This window comes from Cetorhinus maximus, chromosome 3, assembly GCF_964194155.1.
Source record: "Cetorhinus maximus chromosome 3, sCetMax3.hap1.1, whole genome shotgun sequence".
In the NCBI taxonomy this organism is placed as follows: domain Eukaryota; kingdom Metazoa; phylum Chordata; class Chondrichthyes; order Lamniformes; family Cetorhinidae; genus Cetorhinus; species Cetorhinus maximus.
Window position 1 is genome coordinate 24,881,101 of NC_135881.1, and position 18,239 is coordinate 24,899,339.

Here is an 18,239-nt window from a genome sequence, read left to right on the forward strand (position 1 = left end):
GCATTGTGTCGACTTTCTGTATTTATGTTTCCCAAGACATTGCATGGTTGCAATAGGAAAATAAAGCCACAATGTTGGAAATGGAGGGGAAACAGAACAAAATATTTTCTTAAATGAAAAAAAGGATTTTAAAATGCGTAGAAATACGATGGGAAACAAAGACAAGAACTCAATCGATTTGATTAAGATTCGTGTTATATGCAACACTGAATAAAGTTAGGAAAAAGATGTTAACAATGACTGATAATTCAAATGATTTTCCCCCCAAAAAACACAAATGCTCGATGACAATCTACACTAAAAGAAATCTTGTAATAATAATTCTAAAAGGACATGGGGAAATGATTCCAGTAGACATCAGTAGATTTTCTTTGCACAATCTTAAGCAGCTGCCAACTTTTGACAAGTAGGAATTGTGGGGGACCAAAATTTGGATGTTGCTGACGATTTTTGTCATCAATTCCTAACTGTCTTGATGGAGGAAATCATTCGGAGACTTCTCGTCACATTTTCGTTTTAGGAATAATGAATCCAGTAGCAGCTTTAACACGTGGAGGTGGGCGAAGAGCTACAAACTTTCCCAAAGCTAAAATGAATTAACTGCAGAAATTTGAAAGATTAGCAAATTACATTCTGAGAGAAGAATTGACTTTCAAAACTCTCCAGTTTCCACGTGTACCCAAAATTGTACCAGCAATGTGCTTAGGTTTGTTTTGAGTTCAAGGAGAATTACAAGCCAAGTAGAAGTGAATGTAAATGTTGGAGTCAGATCGTTTACGGTTATTTAGCAGATTCATTGCTAATTTGTTCTCGTACAGAATCCGTACCCTATAATCAATGATCCTGTAAATATGTCTCTAATTCTATGGACTGTTACTAATTTAAATATATACTATCATATTGTGAGATAGCATTGGACGATGTTAATCGTTCTGAATGAAGCGAAAGATTCTCGAGGTTTCTTTTGGGGGGTGGGGGTTAACGTCATTAATATTCAGTAAAGTAAACCAAAGAGAAACTTATGGATGAAGCATCGCAATAGCATTTCAAATAATCAATAATCTTATTTTGTTCTTCTCGATTGTTTGTGAAGCACACGACTGTAATACAAAAGCGATTCTATTTCGTTACCTGATTTCACCGAGGTACAGACAAGCTGTCGATTAGCCATTAGTCAACCAAATAGATTAAATATGACGGCTGGTAGTCTCTGACAAGTGAAACATTAGGGAGCGTGTGGGTTTAACAATGTCATAAAAAGCTTCTCTCTTAAGTGTCTTGGTTACTTTCAACAACTAAAACGTCTATTAGTTGCTGTACATGAGCACAATGAAGAAGTTTGGTCTGTGGGTTTAGAGAACGAAGGAGCAACAGCTGCTAATTTGGTAATTCTCTGCTACCAGATCACTAAATCTCTGGCACTTTGTGGTCTCTATTGCAGCTACAACACATCAAATGGAGAGGGGGAAAAAAAGTTGCGATTTAAGCGCCAGAGTATTTTAAAAGACAAAGCATTGTAAAGGCACATAATTTTGCACAATCTTTTCCAGACTTCCAAACCATTCTGATGATTCATTAGCAGATAATAGCCCAATTATCCAACGGGTTTAGCGACCATAAAATTAATTTCCGAATAAAATGGCTTCCCCCCCCCCCCCCCCCAAAGTATTGCCTGCTTTCAAATACGGAAAAAGAGAACTATTAACTGTGGCTGATATTCGGAAGATCCAAAAAAAGGAAAGCTTAATTGGATTTTTTTTCCCAGTAAACAAGTCGCAGAAGGGGCAAAAAGGTGAAGAGACCTCGGTTATATGTTTTTAAAGGTGTGAAGTAACATACCCGCTGAAGTGCCCAAGAATGTACAAATGCTCTTTCTGTACTCTTGGGTACGGCTGAGATTTAGAAAACATTCCAGGAATGATAATGAAAGAAAATTTCCCAGACGCGGAATGTCATTGTTAGCAAAATAAATGTCGTTTCACATCCCAGTTCACGTTCAAACTTCTTATCGCTGTTTAATTCTCAGTACTTCAGCGAATGGGCGTTTCACAGAACATGCTGAAAGTTTGAACATTTATGGCGATGACGATCGTAACTAGTAATTAAATAGAATAGGTGAAGTGCAATTCAGGACAGATCCAGGACTCCCTTCCAGTAGGCTGAACGCCGATAATATTTAAGTCCTGAAAGAATTTGTGTAAGATGGTAAGATACGAATTGTACTGACGGCTGCCATACATGTAAATATTATGGCGACCGAAAAATATCAGTACGCGATTATGCCGGATGGTGGTCACTTGAATGCCCGAAGAATATTCCTTCTGTAAAGCAACCATGTCTTTTATTTTAAATTGGGGAATTATATGGAAAACTGTTTTAACACTTGTTTTAATACCGATATTCACGTTATTCGAAAATCTTTGGCCTGGGTTAAATAAAGAATGTGGTTGTTTTTCTTTGTTACGCTTTTAAATGTCATGTTTTATATGTCGGGAAAGGGCAAAACGGTAGCGATTCGGTTCCAAATATTTGGAAATTTCAGTTAAGGGGGAGAAGGGGAAATAAGTTTCTTGGAGGAGTTAATAATAAGGTTCACTGTTCACCTTTATAATTAACATTGAAATATTCCATATTTTACTAAATTGAAATATAAATCATCCAAGGCATTATCTAATATTTAAGCTATTAACTTATATAATTGCACTCATTTCAAATTTCCCTCTTTATCTCTGCAAACCTTTTTATTGAAACATTCGTAACAACTTTCCAGATTAAACGGTTTTAAATTAAGAATTTTAAGAGTTGCAGTGTCTGTAATGTATACTTTATTTCATAAATGATACTTGTGAATATGACGAAGAGTTTCTACAAAGTTTTGGCTAATAACTTTCATCATCCTCTCCAGGCTTTTGTTTGGTCTGGAACAGGAAGCCCTAGTTATATGAATTTTTTTATCTACACCACAGGGTAGTTACAATCAGGAAAATAAAAGGTGCCATTTGCCCTTCGAAACGTGAGTACTTCTATTTCCTCTCTAAACGTCATTAAGCTCCATTCGTTTCTACCTGTCTGTACTAAATACAGAGACTGGGAAACGTTACAGAAAATCTCAGACAAAAGAAGCTGTCAGAGCAGAGCATTTCCCAGCATTGACCTGGTATCAAATGCTAAAGAAGTAATCTGCATTTCTATTCTTGCTTAGCTTGTATGTGGAAGTAACGCCCAATGGTCACTGCCTTGATGAGCCTGGTCCTGTACAAGTGGGGAGCAACTGCGCCTCTCAGACACTGTGAATGGAGTCAGTGGCCAGGAGACTGGGGTGAAGGTCAAAGCTCCTGCCACAACTGCAGGTGGTTCGTTTCCTCTCTGTCCCAGTTCATCCCCGCGCCTCTGAATAAAACTCTCAAACTCTCAGAGCATCTCGTCAAACTATCGACGTGACATTTTCCTATCAAACCCATTTTAACCAATCAAAACCTGCGGCGATGAACTAAAATGGATTATCTCCAGTGACTTTACAATCAAGTATTGCAAATGGCGGTGGGTAGAAAATGTTTTGGGCAAGAACCAAAATGGGCCGTCTTAAATATTCTCTAGTTTAAGGCATCTCACACTTAGAGAAGATGATGCATTAGGAGTAAAGTGTATCGGAGCCGGGGGTGAGAAAGAGAAAATAAATTGCAGCAGAGTATTTTTTGGGTTTTACTAGCTGTCTTCAACACAAAAGCGATCCCCTCCCCCACAGTTATTTCACCCATACTTTTTAATGCTTCCTCGTCCAACTTGAATATGCAATGAAGCGCCAGTCTTTTGTGGCGGAAATATAATTAAACTGGTGAAAGATGTAAAAGTGAAGAATAGGGATGACATCAGGCCGATTTCACACTTGGCACTCGGATGGCCAGGACCAAGCCAGACTCTTGCCATGCAACACAGATCAAAGAACTGCCACCACCAAAAAGGGGAAGGGGGATTTAAGTATGCTAATCCCCAGGACAAATATATTTTAATCTTGTTAGAATACAAGTTAATGCTGCAGCTCAGAGGCTGAACTTTGTCAGACTGTAGAGAACCACTTTGCTGCAGTTCTGATTGAGGTGGACCTCCTGGTTCAATGATATTGAATTTAGGTAATTTTACAAAATGGTCCTTCATACAGACCAGGCCAGTCTAAAGAAAGATACTCCCTCTTTTCCACCAAAAGCCTTAGCAGCTGTGTCACTGACCTTGCTAAGCTCCCCTGCCAAGGCGTATACGAGCAGAAGGAAATGAGCATTTATCCATCTAGTTTGCAGATGGCAAACTGAGTCCATTCCACCAGTTTTACATCGGGGCTTTGCAGACTATTGATCCTGTTGATTGGTAGAATGGATAATGGCGGTTTTAATATAGCAGTCGCTATGGTCAGTGTGGACAGAGAAATATAATCATCGGCATCATTATTCCAAATACATCCAGAAAGCGGAGAAAAGTGGCTAAGAGCATTTGAGTGTCTTGGCTGGGGAGCGGAGAAAGAGTAGCCCATAGTTAGACTAAAATATAAGTTATAGCCTAAGGAGCCAATTTATTTCTAATATAGAAATCAATTCGTATGGTATAAAATATGCATTTTCAGGATATTCATTTCTCGAGAACTTGTAACAGCAATCTTGTTATAAGGAGCTGTTTAACACAAAAACCCTCTGCTCGAAACTTGCAAACCATTATCCATCAAAAGACATTTAAGATATATTTGGAACAGGTTTTTGCCAGTAGCACGGGCTGAGAATTCAGTTTTCAAGTCGAAAAAAAAGAAATCTATCCACAATGAACGCAAACGTCACCACAAATATTTAATTCCCCATCACTGTCCAAATATGTCGAAAATGGAGGTGTTCTTGGACTTTGGTCAGTCTGACCCCAAAGTCGTCCCAAAAGCACGAGTGGAGGTTGTTTAAACTAGAAACCCTCGGTGCTTAATTCAGAATGATCACAAACGAGTAGTTCTTGTCCTCACAAAGTTCGTTTGCAAAAAAAAAACTAGTGGTCAAATACGCGTTTAAAAGGGACATCATGAGCAAAATTCCCACGAGTTTACATTTCCCAGCAGGACTCTGCATTGAATTACAAGTATGCGCTCTCCGCAAAAACAACACTAGAGGACCTTCACACTACTAATGGAGCCGTGTACAATTCGAAATGTAAACGGGGTAGGCAAAGATTAATACTTCGGTGCTTTTATCAGAAAAGAGAAAAATGTTTCATAGTATCTGCATAATAAAGTTACTTACTTAGGTCGTCAGCTGGAACCAGCTAAACAGACCGTTTATCAGTTTTCAGCTTCTCCAGTGGTTTCAAAATTCGAAAGTTCCTGTTTAAACTGGACATTCTCTAAGACTTTGACCTCATGACCACAGATTGTGTCAATTTCAGCATTATAAAGAAACAATTATGGAGCCAATGACAGCAGCTTCATGTTTTAAGGGGTCTTTGGTTTCACTACGTGACAATGAAATTTACTTGTAGAGCCGCTAAAAAGTCATCGATTTGAACATAAAAACACATTTGCTGACACTTGCACATTGTCTTCCTTTTATTCTAATTCACTGAACAGTGCATTAAAAAAATCGTGCCCGCTAAAGATGTGCGCTTCATTGAAAACAAATCAAATTTGAGGGAAAGTTTTCTAGTAAAACATGTAATGTTTCAAAATCAGCAGTACAAACGGCCTCATCAACAATTAACAATAATTGAAGAAAAGTTTAAAAGCACCAGAAATTGAAAGAGTGCAGATCGTTATATACCACGAAAAAAATACATGTTGGAATAAACCACAATCAAATGTTCTGAGACTTTAAAAATAATTTTGTGCTAAGTGGATTATAAACACATTGCAGATTTTAATTAGATTCAGCCTGGTATCACAAAAATGTTTACAAATGATTACAAATTAAAATAAAACTGGAGCTAAGACAATGAGGAATTTTTAATTGAAAAATGAAAATTTATATTTTGTGCAGATAAAAAGGGCTTCTGCACAGTGGGATGTGGCTCAACAGAATTCTTTAATTTTGGGCAGGAATATCAAATAGACAAGTTGCGAAGGGAAAGGGAACTTCATACCCAGTTTAAAAGTTTGTAGAACAATCTGAAGATAACATAAAAGTTCAATTTTGGGGGTAGTTGGAGATTAGTTGACTAATTTTTTTTGTTGAATTTATGCTCTGCAAGGAAAAATTAAATCCCAATAATTAACATAAAATGAAAAAAATCCATCAATTTAGAATAATTTTATTTGCAAGTATAGATTATAAAATTGAAAATAAACCTAGAAAAAAATCATTGCTGACTTAATTTGAACAAAAAGAGGGAAAAAAACAGCAAGTGTTATTTTCTGGTTCTCACGTTAAGCTAAAAAATCTTTCAGGTGGTAGATATCAATTTAATCCAGATGACTCGATTATAAAATCTCTGATAAATTGTGGGTAATATGAAAATAGTAGAACAGATCAAGAATGATCTTAAGATACAGCCATAATGAAAATATCCAAATTAATGTTCTTGAAGAGGTGACAACAAATTCAGATCAGCAGTCCTGGTCCAGTGTAAATTTGCCAGCTGTTGATGCAGTCCTTTATAATTCTACCATTCCAACTTGATATGCACCAGTTCCTTGCAGGATTATAGATCAGAGTGAAGAGTTTGTCTGGATGGATCACACATCTCTGGTTGGGAGAAAATAAATAAATAAATGTTTGTAGTTCTTGTTTTTGATAGTAGTTCATGAATATTCTAATAACTAGTGATATTTTTAATAGCTAAACTATTGTACCAGGTTAAGTTGATTTGAACAATATTTAAAAGGAACATACTACTAGAAAGGATAATGAAAGAAACACATCTTCAACTTGCGCATAAAGGGCAAATATTTCATTATAGCTCAAAAAATGTTTTGCATTGAGAAGCCAATTTTTTGATTATTTTTCTGCATCACATACATGTTTAAAATTATATTTTGAACCCGGGGAAGCTTTCTCAAGATAAGCTGAGTAAGCCAGAGGAAACAGTTCATACAAATAGCTACACTGAAAACAGAGGAACAAATACTTCCAACCACCTGTTACAACAATTCCAAAATTCTACATCTGTTGGTATAATTGAAAAAAATAATTCACTAATAGTTAACATATTATAATGATGCAAATAGACCTTCCTATCCAGTACCTATTCTATACCTTAAAAGGGGATTCAAAATATCCAAAGATCGCAAATCTAACTAGAACTCCTACATATTTACTTTACTCGCAGTAAAGACTCACAGCAAAGCTCTGTACGCCAGATTTTCTTTTTATATAAACTATGTTGGGCAATCAAAGCAGTAGTTTTCATTCAAAGACTTTTTAAACTGTACCAAATATTCCCAAATCTGTGGACGTAATTTAAAATTACATCGGTGCACATCTGCTGGGAGTTCAAAATATATTTTTTTGAAAATAAGGTACAGCTCCATCTATGCAGGCTATGAAAGGATATTGCAGTCTGCTATAATTGTTTACGAACTTGTTAAACATGTAAGGCACAAAATAAACTTAAGGTTTACCAAATAGTAACATTTACAGAAACAGATACAAGGCTGGCACAAAAGATTGATTTTTGTGAATGGAAGATCTTATCAGATACTATATAGAAACCTATTTAAATTTACCTATTATGTTACTAATTAATATAAAATTAATCTCTGAGATAAACAGCTTGAAAATTCAATTTTTGGGATTCTGAACTACAAAAAGAGAATTATTCTTCATCCTCAATGGCACCTGTACCTTTTTTTGGGGCCACTGTAGTCGGTTGAAAAATATATATCAATTTTCCCCCCTCACTTGTACAAATTTAATTAGAAACTCTAATAATATACGAGCAATAAAAGGTATTTGGCAGGAGAGCTCAATCCTCCCAAACTGTATTATTTTGTCTAAGTTTATTGTTGTTGACTGTGCTGAGTTGATCTGGATCTTCAGTCAAAATTAAGTGGCAAAATACACTACTAAATTTTAAAGCTAATATAGGTGATATAACCATAGTTTGAAATAAAACAGTAGCACTAGTGAGACAGTTGAGAAACATCTTCCAGAACTAGAAAAAACAAGCCATTGTCACAGAAGCACTAACACACATCAAGTAAAACACTGTTGAAATTACAGGTTTGCAGCTTTTAACTATTTTGAATTGAACATTACAATACATCACCTTTTCATTACCAGCACCGTGGATGGAAAAAATATTAGTTATTAACAATGGGCTCTAATCAAAAGAAAATTGAGATTTTAGCCTCTTATTCCCTAAAGAATCTCATTTCAGCTAAGGGGATTTTCAGTAGGCAGCTTTTCTGAATACTAATGGGAACCAGTTACAAACAGTGGGATACACTTAGCTAAACACACCGTACATCTTGTGAACAGACATAAATATCAATAATTAGGCAAAAGTTCCATTTGGCTAATGGTACCTTGACAGAAGGAACTTATATATGGAAGTAACAACCTAAGCCATTTTCATCAGATTAAAGATTCCTACCACCTCCACCCTCCCCACCCCAGGGCATCGATGTAGCATAGCAACAAGAAACTCAAAAAAGGAAGTATACCGTCACATCAGATGCAGTACCTGATTTCTCGCTGCATAGCTTGTCAACCACATGGTCTGCCTCATGGATGAACAGAGAAATGATTTCTTCTTCGTATTCTTCCACTATGCTTTCACACTAAGATCAGAATAAAAAAGGAGGGTATTAAAGTACAAAATGGTCAAAATGAGTCATTGCCATTGCTATGTAGCACACGCAACTCTAGGTGTATCTTTGTTGCCTGCTGCCATTTTCTACTTCCTATATCTCACCAACATGGCAAAAAAACCATCTTGTAATATTTCCACAGTTAAACAACAGAAGATTAAACTACAAAATGTGATCACCAGCTAATTGCCATTCTGTAACTAGGGATTTTTCTGTTTATTTTTGCTGAATTCTATAAACTTAGTAGCATAATTTTTAATGAAGGTTTCACGAGCTGAAGTTCTAGTGCCCTCTGCTGTAAAAGCTGTCTGAACACATTAAAAAAGCCTTACCACAAACTTTAGCGATTTTGAATTTTCAGGATCAAACTTGAAATTGTTAAAATCTACTGAACCCAGTTTCTCAGAGTCCCTCGGAGCAAATCTCATATAAGTCTTCTTCTGGGTCTCTGGATCCACATACAGTGCATAATCATCCATGTTTGAACACACAGTTTCAAGGAGTTCAAGTAGATGGATCTCTGATCTAGCATATGGAATCTGCAGAAAAACACAGCACCATGTGAACAATGCTGCAATATTACATGATGCATTCTTAAAATAAATTAAGAAATCTCAAAACTGACTGAATGTGAGTCTTAAAACTGGCAATGTAACTCTCGAGTGTGCAAAATGTGCAAGCATTTGCATTTATCATTTTTGTTCATTTCAAGTAGATTTTCTGTCCTATAGAAAATACCAACAAATTTGCCAGAAAAGAAAAGAACCTCATTTCAGAAAATTAAGTCAGTGGACCACCATGTCCAGTTTGCTCAATGACTGGTCAGTTCAGACGTTGTTCATTTGCCTGCCAGCAGCTGCTTAATCCTCGTTCAGGATTCAGAGGGGAAAGCAAGGCCCAAAAGTCAATCAGGTCTACAGTCTCAGTTTTCATTTCCTGGAATAAAAGCTGCTGGATTGTCTCATCTCCTCCCCCTCCTTCACCAAATTCAAGAAAAACTCCAGTCAACACCTATACTCCTAGAGTGAATCGCCACAAAGAGTGCACCAGGGGTCAAAATAGCCCTTTGCCTTGGTAACTGGACAAAAAGTTTTAACTGTCTAGACAGGTCAAGGTGCAAAATGTGCCCCGTTGCTTTCTCCGGAAGAGTTTCAATTGAAGCCAAGTACAGGGTAAACAGCAGAGATACATCCGCAGGCCTACGCGAGTCCCTCCCTCCACCCTCTACTGATCAAAGTAGGAAGTTTGCATGACAACCGCAGTCAAAGGGCTGAATCACTGATGAACTCGATTTCAGCAATGTAGATATGGCCAGATTCCATTGTCTCCTTTCAGACACAGTATGGCCCCTTCCGGTCCCAGTGATTACATTATGGATGCATTTTCACATAAGCAGTTCATTCACACAAAAGGTTTCTCCTTGCTTCACTGCCATCTGATCACAAAGCAAATACATCAGTGCCTAAACATTAAAATAAGTGATTTACTGACTACATAGCTAGCTCAGATGTTCCTTCCATTTTACTGAGTTGATATGATTATTTTAGCAGAATGTAGCAACTTATCTTTAATGAACTTTGCTTGCAAAATCTATCATAGGTCGAGGTTTTTGGTAAACTATAAGGAAAACTATATGCACATTTAAGACATTTTATGTTACATCTGCATAAAACAACATTGTGACCGTCACTATGGATAACATCAAATTCTCTGGTGACTTTGTAATAAATTATATAACTAAGCACCATTTATCTAGGGTGGAAAAACACTTTTCTTCAACATAGTCATAGAAGTTTAAATGCATCATGATCATAAAAGCATTTCTTGGTGTGACAGAGGGGAGGAGAAAGAAAAACACATATACATTGCCCTCTGCCAGTAGAAAAGATGTCTGAGATACTGCCCTGCAATTTGTGGCTGCCATTGAAATGAGAATGAAGAGACTGCTATTATTAAAATGTGATGGAAGAGAGTCACAATCAATTTTGTCTGTCTGCTTGGACAAAAGTTTCTTATCTTACTAAAAAATAAGACTGATGCTCTGCAAAGAGGTGATAAAGGTAAAGTGCTTTAGATTTTTCCAGTGTTAAGACATAAAAGAGTGGATTCCCAAATTCAGGATAACAAAAGCATATTTTTTTAAAATAAAAGATAACCAAAATACTAGTGAAAATGCATATGTACACAATTTTGTGAGAAAAAAAACAGTTTAATCCCAACAAATATGATAAAAACACAAGAATGACTCCCAAGAACGTACCAGAAGCCTAGAACTTGGAGAGAAAAAAATCTAAATATTTTTTGCTGACAAGGTGGATACAAATCACTAAAATTTCAACCATTTGGATTTTGAAACCAGTTCTTTTAAATTGCAATTTTATTTTCATGATCACTATCTAGTGCTCATGGTTGGGTATATGACTTTGGAATTACATAAACCTCAGATGTTTTATACCAAAATATTTTTATGTTAGGTATCAAAAAAATCTATGCTTCATTGAGGGGAATAAATTAGTTAAAAAGTTAACATTACAAATGCATGACCACAAGATTTAACCACAAGTATTTCTTCATACGCAGAATTCAAAGAATTGGTTTGAGATAGCATAATAGCAATATATCTTTGTATAAGGTTTTCGCATTAGTTTCAGTCTAAATATGGCACTTAGACTAAACAAACACATCGCTGATTTTCTGCAGCAATTGACTCTTAATACATAATATAGGCTTACAAAAATCTTATAATTTTATTACAAGTCATTTGTTAGAAAAACAGGCTTGTACTTTTGGGTACCCAGCACATTTGTTCTAAAAATTGCTGCCTTTTTAAAAAAAAAGCTGAAAGCACTTGATTCAAATTTTCTAACTACTCAGGCCAACAGAAATAATGGCTAAGCAGATGGAAGTGTTCTATAAACTTAAGACTGCTTTTAATTTAGTATATTTAAGCACACTTAAATATGCTTTCGTTGAGATGCAACCCAGTACACCCATTTAAACTTAATAGAAATTAGAGTATTACTCTTCTGTGTTTCAATTATGTTTAGCAGTGTGAAAATTGGATGGAAGAATTAACGCTGTTTACAGCATCAAACATCTCTTATCAATGCTTTGAAATAGGAGTCCAATGAGGTCCAAGCAAATCAAAAACATATTGCCCATGGTTTACACAGTAACTGTCAGATGTCAGTCTTCAGCCTCGAGCCACCTTTTAATGAAACCCCTCAAGTCATTTTTTTTTAAACTGAAGGTGAACAATAAAATTCCATAGAGTATACTTGACAATTATTCAGTAAGCTTTAATATTGGTCATAGAGGATCATGGGAACATGGCCCCTGTAACTTAGTCAAGTAAAGATAACTGCTGTGCTAATCTATGCAAGTTACATGAAAATCCATACAAAAACTCAAGAAAAATATTCAAGTTTAAGAAGGTGAGTATTTAACATATATGCAGTTTCTAATTAAAAATTTCGTGATGTTCCTGCAGGAAATAGCAGCACAAAAAAAATGATCAAGTGTGCCCACACAGAGAAATATTGGATCGAAGGTCAAATTTTATCTTGAAACTGTGGATTTAAGTTTTAGGTGAGTAAAGAGGCTGAACAATGAATACTCCACTATAAATGAAGCAAAATGGAATATTATATCAAACTCCACTGAACTGACCCATTATAGGACTAAGATCTTCTTCAGCAGCAATATATTTTTCTGGTATTATTGTAAAATGTGACAAATGGAGAGTTTTTTAAAAAGTGACATTGCATAAAAATAGTTTGAGCTTTACACTAACCACCATTCTGTGCATTTTTTTTTAAACCTACTACAATCATACAATCTGTACTGCAGGTTGGTAAGTTTCTTTGTAGTGACAGAGAAATAAGTCAGCTAGTTTATTAAGACTGACAAATGTGTTCAGTCAAAATGACTTGGAACCACAGCATTCAACAGCAGTCTAGACAATTAGGTATAACCTCAGTTTTCTTTATAAAAGAATTCTATACACATTCAGAAGGTTTCTCTCCCATAGGCTATGCATCATTTCTCACCGGAGGAAGCAGGTGACCTGCTTCCATACCATGGCCTGCGCAGCTCTTGAATTAACAAGGATTGTTAATTCAAGATTGGCCTGTCTTCTCACTTCTTCCCCTACTCTCCCTTTTCTCTTAGCCACTTCTCCCCACCGTAATGTGGAGCGAGTCTTCTCTTCTGCTGGGGGCCTTAGCTACACAAGTGATTTGAAATCTACAACTTAATACTTTCACACATCAAATATGCAAACAATGACTAAATATTAACCTTGCTTTGAATTCAGTATCATCTATAGCATTATTAATATTCTCTGAAATATGCATATCTACCACAAGGAGTATAAGTTGCTGCTGTATATCCATCTATGGAAGATATTTTACAAGGGCTCCATGGCTGATGAGCAATTAATATTTGGAGACATGATCTGATCATTTAAAAACATAATCCCTGGAACATTCAGCAGTAGTAGTCATGCCTGGAGGATGATATATTGCACAATCGATTGCAATGAAGCACCTCCAATTTTGTACCACCACCTAAAACAAAACTTTAAAAGATTCTTACACATTACATGAGTAAAATACAAAACTAATGAACTAGGAGACTTGTGAAAGTAAGGTTTCCCTTCACACCCAACCACTCCAACTTGTGAGGAAGGACTTGAAAATGCATGATCAAAGGAAACAAATTATTTTATATCCAGTTTTACTTGTTCCAACAATGTCATGTTCTGACAATATAAAAGGAAGTTAGTGGGAAAATGGAATAAACTGAGAAATAAAAATGTTTACTGACAGCAAAAGTTTGTATTTTTTGGCCTTTCCATCTTAGAACAATAAAAATCACTAACTGATGATATACGCCAAATCGACTTAAATAACATTTCCATTTTCATCAGCTCAAATACTAAAAGTTGAGCAGCTCCCCTGTGACACCGCTCACAGTGAATGACAGAACAAACTGTTTTCACTGATCTACAAGTTAACATAAGCAGGGCCTTCCAATCTGGAAGGAAGGAAGGGGTGAAGGCTGGCACAATGAGAGCATAAATCACACAGTCCAGATGGGATGCATGAGAAGGTTGCTGAGGGAAGTCAAGATGGAGATAGCAGAAATTTTAACCACAATCCTTCAATCTGCCTTGGATATTGAAGTAGTGTCAGAACATTGGGGGATTGCAAATGTTACACACTTGCTCCAAAAAAAGGGAGGGGGATAAATCTGGTAACTATAGGCCAGTTTAGTGATGGGATAATTTCTAAAGACAATTGTCAAGGACAAAATTCATTCTCAGTTAGAGAAGCATGGGGGCCAGCCTGCATAGATTTGTTAATGGAAAGTTATGTCCAACTAACTTGATTAAGCTCAGATATGTACCTGGCTAAGGGATAGGAGGCAGAAGCTGTGGCGAATGAATTCTTTGTTGACCAGAGGAAAGCATGCAGTTGGTTCCCGCAGAGGACAGTGTTAGGACCATGTTCTTGTTATATACAGTCATTAACTCCTGCCACCAAACAGGACAGTTGCGCATGCCCACTCGGCACCCACTCTGCCCTGGTGCATGCACAGTTTTACCCAGTTTCACTGCTGACGTCATTGTGCCTGTTGTCTTCCTCCCCTTGCCATCCTTCTCCTGAGCCCTTGCTGCCTCTGTCCAGACCTTTCGCCTTGCACTTGCCAATCCCTCCCAAGCCCTCGCCACCTCCTGCTCACCACCCCTTCCCCAAAACCCTCATCAGCCCCCTGCCCAAGCCAACTCTCCCCCAAGCCCTTGCCACATCCTGCTCGCCATCCCCCCAAGCCCTCAACACCCCTAAGCCCTCGCCACCTCTTGCTCACTGCCCCTCTCCTGATCTCCTGATCTGCGCCCCAAAGTCCTCGGTGCCTCCTATTTGCCTCCCTCGTCCCTTGCCCTCGCCACGCTACTCAGTGCTGTGGGTAGCTGCCTAGGACATCGCTGAAAGTGATGCCACAGGTAGTGCAGCTGTATGTTCGAGGAGGGGGGCGCCCTCTGCAGTTGCAGCATCAGCAGCCATATATAAATGACTTGGACATGGATAATAGGGAAGACAACATTGAAGTTTGTGAATGGTACAAAACTTGGCAATGCAGTAAATAATGAGTGCGATAATAACAGACTTCAGGACATACAAAGAGTGGTGAAACGGGCACACACATGGCAGGTTCGATTTAACATGTTAAGTAGTAGCAATGCACTTTAGAAGAAACAATCTAAATGGTACAATTTTTTTTTGGCGGTGGGGGAGGGGGTGGGATTGGAATGCAACAGATGGACCTGGGGATGTAGATTTAGAAATCTTTGAAGGTGGCAGGGTGAGTTAATAAGGCAGTAAGAAGGCAGGGTGAGTTAATAAGGCAGTAAGAAAAGAGTTTGGGACACTTAGCTTTGTAAATAGGGATGTCTGAATACAAAAAACAAGAAAGTCATACTAAACATTGACAAATCTATGGGTTGGGCTCAGCTGGATTAGTGCGTACAATTCTGGACACCACACTGTAGGAAAAATATCAAAGCTCTGAGAGGACACAGAAGAGGTCAGGCAGGAATGAGAGACTTCAGTTAGGTGGGGAGATTAGAAAAGTCGGGTTTGTTCTCCTTGGAGCAGAGGGGCGGGTGGGGAAAAAGCTGGGTTGTGGGATTACGCTGGACAGCTCTTTCAAAGAGCAGGTTTGATGGGCCGAATAGCCTCTGTGCTGCAAAATTCTACGATTCTAACTAATCCTTGATTCAAACTGAACTTTCCTTTTATATTCAAGGACTGAACAGACAAAGATATGCTGTGCTTTTTTTTTGGATGGCTGGCTGCTCAGATTCAAAGTAAAACTGTCAATTAACAATACCAACTTGCATCATAGAGGATTTTTACCATAGAAAAACCAAGGTGCTTCATTGAAGCACAATCACAAAGAAATTCACCAAGCCAAGCAAGGAGGGGATATTAGATTGGGTGGTTAAAAATTTGGTCAATGAAATAGGTTTTAAGGAAGGTCTTAAGGGAACTGGAGAGGCAGAGAGGTTAGTGAACATATTCTAGAATATAAGGGCTGTGGGGTTGATGGCAAGGCTGCAGATGGTGGAGGCAAAGGGGGAATTGGGAATGCACACATTTCTCAAAGTCTTTAAGAGGTTAAAGAGACAAAGAGGAATAAAGTGATAAAGGGGCTTAAATATGACGCTGACAATTCTAAATTTGATGCATTGAAAAATTGGGAGCCAATACAGGTCACCAAGCACAGGAGTGATGTGAGTAGAGTTTGGTGTGGGATATGCCATGGATAGCAAAATGTTGGATAAGCTGAAGGAGTTTATGGACAACAGGAGACCAGTCAAGAGAGCAGGCATACTGCACCAATCCTGAATTCCATAAATCTAAGGAAGAGGATGCCACTACAATATTAGAAGTGGTGATGGTAGAGGTAATAGATGGGTGAAAATTGATGGGCAGGATGTACTAGAAAAGCTGACTTTGCTTAGATTGGATAAATCACCCATCCAGATGGCTTGCATCTCAGGTTACTAAGGGAAGTGGAGGTGAAATTAGCAGACGAGCTTGCCATAATCTTCCCCAGATATGGGAGAGGTGCCAGAGGATTGGAGAGGGGCAAATGTGACACTCTTATTCTAGAAAGGGTGTACGGGTATTCCTAGTAACAAGCTGTTCAGTTTAATATCAGTGGTGGACAAGGTTTTAGTAACAATAAATCAAGGGGAAAAAAATTAACAGGCACTTGGGAGGTTTGAGTTCATTAATGAGAGCCAAAATGGATTGGTAAAAGACAAATCAAATTTGATTAATCTAACTGGATTTTTAAAAATTCATTTATGGGATGTGGACAGCGCTGGCTAGACCATCCTTAATTGCACTTGAGGCGATGGTGGTGAGTGGCCTTCTTGAACTGCTGCAGTCCATGTGTGTAGATACACCCACAGTGTTGTTAGGGAGAGAGTTCCAGGATTTTACCCAGCGACAGTGATAGAACGGCGACATATTTCCAAGTGAGGATGGTAAGTGGCTTGATGGGGAACTTCCACGTGGTGGTGTTCGCTTCTATTTGCTGCCCTTGTCCTTTTTGATGGTAGTGGTCGTGGGTTTAGAAGGTGCTGTCTAAGGAGCCTTGGTGAGTCATCTCAGTGCATCTTGTAGGTGGTACACACTGCTGCCACTGTGCATCGGTGGCAGAGGGAGTGAATGGATGGGGTGCCAGTCAAGCATGTTGCTTTGTTCTGGATAGTATGCAGCTTCTTGAGTGTTGTTGGAGCTGCACTCATTCAGGCTAGTGGATGATGGTGGAGGTAACAGATTAAGTAACAGAGAAGGTCAACGAGGGAAATGCGGTAGATACTGACTACATAAATTTAAAGGAAATGTTTTACTAAGTATCAGATAAGGATCATGGAATAGGAGGGCCAATGCCAACTTGGATTAAAAATTAGCTTAAGGACAGAAAACAGCAAGCAGTGGTAAATAGTTGTTTTGCCAGAGTGGAGGATGGTAGAAAGTGGTGTTCCCAAGATCCAATGCGAGGATCACTGCTTTTTAAAAAAATATATATGTAATTGACTTGGAAATGGAATACAGAGTAAAATTTCAAAATTTGCTGATGATACCAAACTTGGAGGCATGGCAAGCAGTGAGGAAGATACCAGTCGACTGCAATGGGACATAGGTAGGCTGGAAGAATGGGCAGAAAAGTAGCAGATGGAATTCAATACAGAAAACGTTTTAGCAGAAGGGATAGGGAGAGGCAAGATAGACTTAATGAAAATTCGAAAGTGTGCAGGGACAGAGAGACCTGGTGGTTAACGTGCACAGAAGTTTGATGGTGGCAGTACATATTGAGATTGTAATTAGCAACACAAATGCGATCTTGGGCTTCATAAATAGAGGTAGAGTATTAAAGAAGTTATGTAAAATCCTTATAAAGCTTTGGTGATGTCACAATGAGAGAGTATTGTGTCCAGTTCTGGTTACGACATTTTTTAAAGTATGTGGGGGCCTTAAGAGGGTGCAGGGGTATTTACCAGAATAGTCCCAGGGATGAGGGATTTTCAAGATTAGGTTAGGAAAGCTGGGATTTTCCTTCTTGAGGCAAAGAAGATCGAGGGAAGATTTGACAGAGGTGTACAAGGTTATGACCAGTTTAGATAAAGCAGACATAAAAAACTGTTCCCATTAACTGATGGTACAAAAACAAGGGACACAGATTTAAGGTTTTGGACAAGAAATGTGGGGGAATGAGAGGAAGGTTCTTTTTAAAAAAAACGCAGGGAGTAGTAATGACCTGAAACTGGTTGCCTACAAAGGGTGTTGGAAGTGGACATGATCGATGGTTTCAAAACAAAATTGAGGAAAATAAACTTGCAGGGCTATGGAGGCAAACCAGGGGAATGGGACTGACTGGATTGTTCCACAGA

The 18,239-nt window shown here is 38.0% G+C and overlaps 1 protein-coding gene across 1 annotated transcript in view; it reads right to left on the minus strand.

Annotated features, from left to right (window-relative positions):
• Window positions 1–5,559: 5,559 nt before the first annotated feature.
• Window positions 5,560–18,239, minus strand: part of LOC144676739 (protein canopy homolog 1-like) — a 108,902-nt gene continuing 96,222 nt past the window's right edge. Inside the window, exons 3-5 of the mRNA XM_078537071.1 lie at window positions 9,103–9,309; window positions 8,644–8,740; window positions 5,560–6,704 (exon numbers count right to left, since the gene is read on the minus strand). Of these exons, the coding sequence (XP_078393197.1) occupies window positions 6,661–6,704; window positions 8,644–8,740; window positions 9,103–9,309 (348 nt within the window). The 3' untranslated portion in view covers window positions 5,560–6,660. The remainder of the gene's footprint in view (window positions 6,705–8,643; window positions 8,741–9,102; window positions 9,310–18,239) is intronic.